The sequence below is a fragment of the Poecilia formosa genome, unplaced genomic scaffold (assembly GCF_000485575.1).
Source record: "Poecilia formosa unplaced genomic scaffold, Poecilia_formosa-5.1.2 Scaffold80, whole genome shotgun sequence".
In the NCBI taxonomy this organism is placed as follows: domain Eukaryota; kingdom Metazoa; phylum Chordata; class Actinopteri; order Cyprinodontiformes; family Poeciliidae; genus Poecilia; species Poecilia formosa.
Genome location: NW_006800019.1, coordinates 549,682 through 559,774, shown reverse-complemented (window position 1 = coordinate 559,774; position 10,093 = coordinate 549,682). Strand labels below are relative to the sequence as shown.

At 36.7% G+C, this 10,093-nt stretch overlaps 1 protein-coding gene and 1 long non-coding RNA gene across 3 annotated transcripts in view; both read right to left on the bottom strand.

The window, feature by feature from the left end:
* Positions 1–248: 248 nt before the first annotated feature.
* Positions 249–1,293, bottom strand: LOC107836741 (uncharacterized). The gene is made up of 3 exons (XR_001662685.1): positions 656–1,293; positions 422–480; positions 249–320 (listed from the first exon to the last, which is right to left on the bottom strand). It is a non-coding gene; the product is annotated as an uncharacterized LOC107836741 (long non-coding RNA).
* Positions 1,294–2,599: 1,306 nt separating this feature from the next.
* The window catches only part of LOC103141113 (protein lifeguard 2-like), an 8,449-nt gene continuing 955 nt past the window's right edge, over positions 2,600–10,093 (bottom strand). For both annotated transcript variants that reach the window (XM_007556567.2, XM_016673695.1), the window contains 11 exons: positions 9,237–9,324; positions 8,985–9,073; positions 8,788–8,852; positions 8,648–8,701; positions 8,468–8,518; positions 8,335–8,374; positions 8,172–8,209; positions 7,296–7,383; positions 6,660–6,755; positions 4,128–4,181; positions 2,600–4,019 (listed from right to left, as the gene is read on the bottom strand). In XM_007556567.2, the coding sequence (XP_007556629.1) occupies positions 3,870–4,019; positions 4,128–4,181; positions 6,660–6,755; positions 7,296–7,383; positions 8,172–8,209; positions 8,335–8,374; positions 8,468–8,518; positions 8,648–8,701; positions 8,788–8,852; positions 8,985–9,073; positions 9,237–9,324 (813 nt within the window). In that variant the 3' untranslated portion in view covers positions 2,600–3,869. The remainder of the gene's footprint in view (positions 4,020–4,127; positions 4,182–6,659; positions 6,756–7,295; positions 7,384–8,171; positions 8,210–8,334; positions 8,375–8,467; positions 8,519–8,647; positions 8,702–8,787; positions 8,853–8,984; positions 9,074–9,236; positions 9,325–10,093) is intronic.

The following is a 10,093-nucleotide window of genomic DNA, read 5'->3' as shown; positions in this document are numbered from 1 at the left end:
GAGCTTTAAACTCATGGGACAGCTTGTCAAAAAAGATTCTCTTTAAAACCTGAACTTTATAAACTCTTGGAAATTGTCCATGCCCAATTCTGGCACGTCTTGTGAAAGATGATTTGACATACTATTTCTAAAGCTTACCGGTCTCCTTGGGTAGTCTGCTGCTGATGTTGAGGGCTGGGGCTCTCCAGAAGGGGAATCAGAAGAGTTTGGCAGAATATTTCTCAAAGTGGGGTTTACATTTTTCTTCATCCATGTAGCTACATTGCTACTATGATTTTTAACGCCTTCAGCAGCACTCCTGACTGAATCAATCAAATCACCTAGAAAATCATTACAACAATTTAAATTCATTAGCAATTACTGCCATACCAACAAGGTTTTAAACCCTGACAATGATGTAGTTGAGCGAATATGCACATACCCATTCGTGTTTTCTTAACTATTAAGTGTTCTTGTTCGATACTGTCGTCGTCTTCCAAACTTCAAAATAGAGATAAAGACATGTTATTAGTGCGTTAAAATGAAAAAAACAAAAAACAAAAAAAAACAAAAAAAAACTTCAGATTTCAGATACAAACACAAGTTTCAAAAAGTTGTGTTCCGTTAAAAATATATATAATTTAGCTTAAACAGATAAAGTTTTTACAGCTCGTACCAATCAATTGGTCTTTTTCTTCTGACTGGAGCATTTGTCGGAGTCGGGTGTTCAGGTGAGTTTTCCACAGCCGGTTCTCCGTTGCGAAGATTGGCAAAGCTCGTTTCTATCCATTCGTAGATTTTATTCAGCATGACTTTAAAGTTTCATAAATGACAGCGAGAGTTTAAAGGAAAAAAAAACGCTGTGGTTGCTATCAGTCTGAATTATAGTCGAGTTGAATGAGGCTTCACACGCCTCATTCAACTTAGGTAGGAAAGCTAAGGCGGTTTCAAAGGGCAACACTCCCCCTAAACATGCTTTTTACTTTTCCAAGGAAACAACTAACCGTTAGCCTCTTAGCTCGGAATTAGCCGTGTCTAGCTAGCGTCGTTAGCCACACGGCTAATTTATTGAGTCCTGTTTAAATTCCCAGAGGAACGCCATAGGTCGCTGTTCTCGCGTTCGGAAAATTTGCTCTCATTTTTAGTTGCAGATTAACGCATTTACAGATAATTAATATGCCTATAAAACGTAAATAAACCCGTTGAAGTACAACATCTCCCGCTTCTTCCTCATTCAAAACCACATCATGGCTGAAGCTGACATAGCTCTGCCGCCGAATCTGATTGGGTGACTGGAGGTTGTAAAATTGAGTGTTGTGTAAATGTATTGGTTTAGTGCACACTTAAGAAAAGCGCTTTATAGACGTCACACCCGCTGGCGTGGAGTTTAAAGACATGGTTCTCAAACTACGGTGTAAGTACCTCTGGTGGAACGTGTGTTTATCTTGTGGTATTCATTTGAAATTTTGGGATTCAATATTTTATTCAATTTAATTATGATGAATCTTTGAAAGTGATCCAGAGGAGGTGCTTTCTGGCTATACATGTTGTTAAACTACTCTGACGTTGAAACTTGTTTCTTTTAATTACACATCATAGTTGTGTTCCAGTATCTAGCTGTGGAAATTGTAAATTTATATGCACTGTCAGGCTAACTAGTATTAGCAATGTCAGCTGATAACGGACTTGTATGTATTTTATACTTTCAGGATAGTTAAAAACATGCTTAATAAAGGAGGCATGTTTTACAGTAACTATTACATATTCAGGTTGATGTGCAGTTTTTTGTATGTAGGCCTAATAGTTTCTTTTCTGTCTTATCTAACAAAAATGTGCTCCTTGCATAACATTGTGGAAAATTGCAAATTGGACTTTTCATGTCTTTCTTCGAACAGTGGTTTTGTTGCATTCTCTTTTCTACGGAGGCCTGATTTGTAGAGCGCACAACTCCGTTGTCTTGTCAACAGACTTTTCCATCTGTGCTGCGAGTCTCTGCACCTCCTTCAGAGTTACTGTGGACCTCTTATGCTTTCTGATGAGTGCCCTGTTGGACCACCTGTCAATTTAGGTTAGATGGCCATACCTCGGTAGGCTTGCATTGTGGCATTCTCTGTTTGGATCACTGCTTAATAGCTCTGTGATATCCAAAGCTTCAAATATTGCTTTACAACATAACCCTGCTTTAAACTTCTCTACTTTCTCTTGTCTGTTATATTCTCTGGTCCATATGATATTGTTTCTTTAATGATGGTCTCTCACAAACCACTGAAATGTTCACAAAACCCTATTTATACTGAGAATAAACGACAAATGGAAATGGAAGCAAATGGAAGATAACTGTCAATTTTATTTAGGGATATCAGAGCAAAGTTGATTAACACATAAACATATTTTGTATTTGAAAAAAGAAAAAAGAAGAGATATATACTTTTTCTTGTATTTCACCAGTTTGTACAACTTTGTGTTCAACTTTCCAACCAAATCCCTCCCAATGATTTCCAAAACCATGTGGTGAAGATATTAAACAATAAATGTAAAATATTTTGGTCTGATCTGATGTTTCTATAGTGGAATTGCCAAAATAAACTTTCAAATATTTAACAAGAACTGTAACACAATATTAAAGTTGTTGAAGCTCAATTTATTCAGTCATAACTGGTGACTATAATCATACACACTCTTGAATAAATAGGACAGTAACACCAATTCCAGGATGAAATGCAGAGTCCAACAACATATTTCACCAGTATAATAACAGTAAAAGTAATAAAAAAGACATTTTAAAACTCCTATAAATTCATTTGAAGCATCAGACTCCTAACTTTAATGCCATCTAAAAATAGTAAAATAAAGTGGAGGATTGCTTGTGGAGGAAGCTTTCTGCTTCCTCTACGAATGCAGTCCCTTATTAAAAGGTGCATAAAGTCTCTCCGTGTTTGGCACTGTAAAGTTGAGATTTACTGACAGATATACGGTCAAGTTGATTGAAAGTTCCCGTATCAGTAACTCTAAAACCTATAAGGCTCAATCTGAATATCTTTCTGAAAGACATCAATCAAGAATTCTCCATTGAAACATGTTGATTCAATCACACAGTAGACAAGTCACATACAGGGATTGCATAAAACAGGAACACATCGAATAAAAGTTTTGTAGTCACACAAATCAAAATCGTCACAACTCTGGGTTAAATTATTAATGTGCACTGACAAATTTAAATAAGTATTAATACCACAATAATTTGCACTAAATGTGAAAACTGTTTTCAGATTGTCATTTAGAGCCCCGACGAAAATGTATCACTTACTGTCAAGTTGTTAAATACAGCAGAACACTTTCAATTCACAGTATAGAGATGATATGACTAGATGCATATATATTTTTGAAATGTATTTTAAAGTTACATTTATCCTACCCGTCTAAAAGAAGATCCACAGCAACACTCAAAAGATAGAATGAACGTTATTTGCATAAGTTTGAGCTAAGAGTCATGCATTATGTTTTGTTGTTTCCATTAATCCTAAAGGAGCAATGACATTTGTTCTTTGCACATGATTTATGACACATACTGATACAGCTACTATGGACACACCCAGAATGTTTCATTTACATCGAATGTAGAGACTTCACAAATCACTGATTGTTTCTGGCTCATAAAGCTTGTAAGTTAACTGTTGGGTTCACAAACATGCTACAAATCGTATTGGAGGGTATCAGACAACTTTGGGTGGAAATATTTATGAAAATGTGTCTATGTGGAGCTATACAGGAGATTTATAAAGTATCATAACAAAAAAAAAAAAAACTTTTTCTGAAAACACTGTCACCATGGTTACCAACATCTTACATTTTTTTATGATGGTGCAGCCCTGCAGGTTTGAAGGGCGAGCTTAATCTCGCTTTGTTCCAAAGATTTGGAGGAAGAAGGAGAAGATATACACGATGTCCAGGTAAATGTTGAGGGTGGCAAACACATATTCTTCAGGACTCATGGTGTATCTCTTGTTCCCCATAAGCAGCTGTGTGTCGAATGCCAAGAACTACAACAGACAAAGTAAGAGAAAGTTAACCCACCACTTACTCAGTTGTCTTTTGCGTGTCGCATCTTCTACATCATCATTAATGCTCAACTGTAAACATACTCTTACCATTGTAAATAGAATGGCTCCCAGGGCGGCATAAATGGCATCCAGCCAGGGTACCTGCAAGGTAAAGATGTATTTTCCATAATATTGTTGCAGTAATTAATCAGGAAGCATCAGGGGTGAAAGTAGGCGGGTACGGTCGGGTACTGCGTACCCCCAGAATATTTAGCGGGGGTACGCAGTACCTGCAAGAGAGGGGAGCGGCTGTCTAGTGTAAAAAATCAATGGGTCCACTGTGCAGCCGTGAGTGCACCCACTAATCAGCCATGACTGATTAGTTTTTCAAGGACAATCTAAAACACGACTTAATAGGTTAATAAATAGCTTTTCCCCCCATTTCCTATTGTTTCTGAACTGTTTGTGCTTTGTTAGAGCAGGGGTGCGATACGTTGATCGCAGAAGGTTTTGAGTCGATCTCGGCATTAGGTGACAAACTGAACGCCGCCAGGACGCCGAGACCTGCAAGTCCTCCTCTGGCTCCTTTTCAAAACGTTCGTAACTTTATTAAAGAACAACAAGAAAAAAAAAAGAAAAAAAGAAAAGAAAATCAACAAAATGTGTTAAAATTAATGACCCAACAAAAATAATAATCTCTGTAATTATTGTTTCAACAAGGTGTTGCGCAAATCTGTGCGTTTCGGTTCCATTACCAAAATAGCAGAGCAGGAGTTTAAAATTAACTAATCAACCACCACTGTGTTCAGGGGAACTCTTTTCGCAAAATAAATATCAATCCTGAAAACCTAATATTGTAACGGACTGAATGTTATGTTTTTAAAGTACTCGCTGCTTGGCTCGAGGAGCGAGGAGGAGCAGTTGCCACGGCAACGGGTGTGCTAATGACAAAGAGAGACGGAGAATAAAAAGGTGCGAGTGGTTTTGAGTTGATCACCTGTTCAGGTTATTTTACCTTTGTCTACCTTTGCTGTGGCGCATTACAGTCGCTGTAGTTTCTGAACGTTCAATAAACGACAAACTTGGACTTATTATCTCGTTCGTCTGTGAGTATATGTCATTTACAACAAACATCAAACACGGTAAATATGTTTCAGTAAGTATTTAACAAACAAATGTCTTCTACTGCGATAATTATGTGAAATTAAATTGTCTAATATTTAAAAAAATAATAGTTTGGGCATCTCGCTTTGAGCTCAGAGTCTGAGAGGCTTTTCCTCTATCAAACATGCTATTTATTTTGTCTCTTATTTTATGGAAATATTGATGTTGATGAGATTTTCTCCAAAAATGATAACCTTTTTCAACTTTTATAGCTCCACTGTTGAAAATGAGGCTCTAACATTCACAAATGAAATTGAAATAAAATCCAGTCCAACATCTGGTTTGAGGTGATTCCTCTGGAACTTTTGGAGGAAAAATATCCCAACTTCAGAAGATGTGCTTTGAACCTAAAGGAGCTCTATGGTTCCTACTGTGAGTATGAGAGTCATAACATGATGGGTGAGGAGGCGCCATGTTAGGAAGATGAAGTGGAAGCTGCAGGATCTTCAGAACAAATAGGTCATGATGCTAGGCCTACTGATTGTCCCTCTGTCTGGACAAAGGATCAATATAACCAGTTTAAAAGCTAAAATTAATGGTTATATGCTAGACATGGAAAACTGGGATGCACTCCATGCCATGATGTTCAGAATGTAGGTCTCATGGCATCTCGAGGTGTCAACATTGCAGCCAATGGGCTGAAGGAAATATAGCTTTATTTTGTAGCAATTCAAGAGCTAACCAGCTTTTATCGCTTCGCAAAAAAAAAAATCATCAGCAAAGAAACGCCAAAGCACACAAAGAAGCAACTGTGTGTGTAAAACTACTTTCACCCCTGGATAGCATACTAACAACCCTATTGTTCAATGAGTTGATTGAAGCAATCTGGACCCTCGGAAAGCTGACCTTTCACAGACATTGCATAATCTGACCTAAACATTCGAAGAAGTCCTTCATTATGACATCAGATTGAAATGAAATACCATATAAATGCCATTCCTGAGATAGAAGGCGTTACTAAAAACTGGTTTATTTAGATGTCAAAGTATTGTCTGCAGTGAATGATTTCGTTCTGTTAGTTTAGAACTTAGCTTTAAGCATTTGACACGGTGCAGTCTTCTTTCTGCAATGAGTGTATTAGTTTTCCTGTTTCTTCTGTTGACCATTTTTTTTAGAATACTCCAGAAAGACTACGTCACCACCATATGGCCCAGTGGTGTCATTTTCAGACAACAAGGATCAAGTAGAGTTCTTTGCCCTGTCAATGGAAAAACACCCCTTAAGGGAAACTTTGAGCCTTGAAATGTGATGCCAAGATGTCCCGACAAAGTATCAGTTTAAAGCAAGCAGATAATGAGAACACATGGCACCTCTGTGATGAAAAGTCTTTAAACAATCAAATACGTAAAACCCAGAGTTATTCACACCTTTTTACTTTTTTGTGTGTGCTGTTTTGCTATTGATTATTTTAGTGTTGCTTTACAATTAAGAATCATGTAGAGTCTGGAAGTGGATTCTTTGACTGACTGTACTTACATACTGAAAAGGCAGGACAATCGCCAGCACCAGTCCAGAGATGAACATCACCACACAGAAGATGAACAGTATACCTTGGCAAGAGGTCACATCAAGCTAGAGATGAGATAGATAGATGGAGAGAGAGAGAGAGAGAGAGTGGAGAAGGTGGAGCAGATACTTAAAATCAATTAACTGGACATATTAAAAACGATCCATCTAAATATGGGGTTTGAACGCCAAGGTGTGTAAGTTAGGATTAGTTAATTTATGTGTTTTCCATGGGAGAAATGTATCTTAGAAAAGGGGTCAATGCTGCCCAAGACAAAGCAATATTTCAAAGTCAGTTACAATAAATACAGAAAACTAGCAGAAATCAACTTCTTCTTTCTTTTTTTTTTTTATAAAAAAACCCCACATTGGTACACAATATTAATGTGCAAAAGAAAACACGGACTTCAGATGTGCAGTACAGCCACACAAACGATGCCTCTTCACATACAATTCATCCCTTTCACACAATTCAATATCATTTTCAGAGCCTCCTGTTACCTCGATAAGGCCCTGACAGTCGTCCATTAATCAGGCTGATCGAGAGTGGTTCAAACGAGTGTTTAAGTGTGTAGCAAACACAGACAGAGAGACCATTTGCCTCACCTTGGTTTGGAAGCTGAAGACTGTAACAACAAGGCAGACTGCGGCTGTGATGCCGAGGCACATCACTACTGACTTGGTGTTATAGAAGCTATTAAAAGAAAAATAAACATGCAGAATTTAATGTATGTTATTTTACTGACCACATCAACATTCAGAGAACAACAACAAAAAAAAACAACACACCAAACATATTAAACTAAAGTGAATGATATGATCTGTGCCTGGACTGTTCCTGATACTTCAGCAGATGATGGTACGAGTAAAATCCTACATATAGCAAGACGTTACATTTTGTTACAGTGGATCCGTGGCTTTTTGTTACACAACTGTATAGAGAGACATGTTGGGTCTTAAGGGCAACTTGGATGCCTTTTATTAAATTTGACAGTCCTCTTTTGGATAATCTATGTCAATGATATACTTTGCAAAGCACGGTCACATTTTATTTTTAAATATAACCAGCGGTAAGTTAGAAATAAGAAATGTTGTGTTTCTGTGTGCATGTCCTGTGCTGATCTGTTCTGCTTCTTTTTTCTTCTTGCTGTTATTTTTGTGTAATAAGTAAATGTTTAATAAAATACTATTAAAAAAAGCATATGATGTAAACAAAAACTGGTATGCATCTGTATTCAAATTCACACAACACTTTTCAAATGTTTATGTGTAAAAAAGAAAACCATGTTCTCACTTTTATCTGGTACTTTGTGATAGTCTACCCTCTAAAATCCCTATATAAACCTTTGAAATTTGTAGATATGACATGAAAAATGTCAAGAAGTTCAAAGAGAACGAGTTAACAATATAAATACAAAATTTACAATATACAAAATGGCAGAGTTTCATTTAAGAGAACAGGAAGAGAATATAAATCGATACCTGGACAACATTCCGGTCATGTAAGAAAGGGATAAAGTCTGTAAAGAAATACATATTTTTAAATAATGTCTTCCATTCTGGAATATGTTAAAAACTATGTTTACAGACTTAACAAATGAGAAAAAATAAATAAATGTATAAACAATAGCTATTTTTGACTTACAAAGATGGCAAGCAGAATCAGATTCCATGGAAACTGTCTCCTGCAAGATAAAAATCAAATCAATTAGATTTTAGTCTTTATTGATTTCCCATTTATTCTGTAATCAAGTCAATTTTGAACAATATTGATTTACCTGGGTGCAGAGCAGCATGACAGAGTCAAGTAGGTGACAAAGAACACCACACTGCCATGCAGGAAAAATACAGTTAGGCATGATTGGCAAATAAATGAATAAATGAATGAATGAATGAATGAATAAATAAATAATGTTCATTTTCTTAAATATTGTGTGCTCTTTGAAGGTGTGACTTACTATGAGGCCCAGTACCACCCAGGGTTGGTTTGAATGTAGTCTTTCACTGGATCACTAACAGAGAAGTAAATCCGTAAATAAATAGCCACAAAAAACAAGCTGTAATAGTAATTAGGTTACCAAAAATTAGGAAGACTTACCAGAAGGTAAAAACAGCCACAATCGCAAAAGTGACCAAAAGTTGGATCATCAAGATCGAGTACACCTAACAGAAAGAAATCCAGAATAAATAAATCATCATAGTGTTTATGTTCTGATGTCAGGGAGTCACATTTTAACACTGGTCTGTTGTGACAATATTCCTGCTGAACGAGTAAGACATGAAGCTTTGTGATACCTTACGAATGAAGACTCTTCTGATGTTGACATCATCCCAGGTGAACTCTGTGAGCATCTCCACATCGTTGTAGCAAGGAGCACTGACACCTAATGGTCACATTCATTTAGGTCATGTCAGTCACTCCAATTCCTCACACATTTATACACGCTCATTGTTGCGATGCCTTTTCAGTTCAGTAAGTATGGAGTGAAAATACTCTCAAAATACCACAGCTGGGCTTGAAATATGAGAATATGTGTTTAGTCCTACCTGCAATAGCTTCCTCATATGTGGGGGGAGGTGGTGCCACCAAGGCCTCTCCACTTGTGGAGTCATTCCCCTTGTTAGCAAGTGACAGCTGAATGAATAAAAGATACACTTTTTTTTTAACCATCAACCTTATTACAGTTAACAAGTTTACATTTCCCTTAGAAGTAAAATCTCACATTTTCACACAAAGTTGCAGTAAACAGGCAACAGGATGAATACAAGAGCACAGCACACATATAAGATCCCTGTATGTAAAAGATGTTGACAATCTGTCCTGTCACTTAAAAGAATATCAGGTACATTAAGTTGGTCTGCATTAAGTCCAAATTAAATATACTGAAGTTAGAAGTTGCTATGAAAAAATGTTCAATGGGTCTGAAAGGCACAATATTTAACATCCGAAATGTGTTAGTTACCTCTTACAAATTTGTGTTAAGCTAACACAAATGTTGTGTTAGCTTAGACTTTAAGCTAACACGACATTTTACTACTCCATGCAATTATTTTCAGCCTAACAGGTTTAAATTTGTGGTTTGCTCAAAATAAAAGAACATAATTTTGAGCGTACATAATTTTCTAAATAACTGAAAATAGTGTCTGATATGGGGGTACTGAAGGATAACACAAAAGTGCTGCGCTCTGGAAAGAAGTGGAGGGCTCGTGGTGATGTAACGCGTTAAACAACCAATGACGCATTTCATTCAGAACCATAAACAGGCTTTAGTAAAGAACGGCATTCACTCGGTGCTACTATAGATCAAATCACTTTAGCAGCAGGATCATTCATTATATATCAACAGATTGATATGATCAGTGAAGGCTCACACACACACACATATATATATATATATATATAT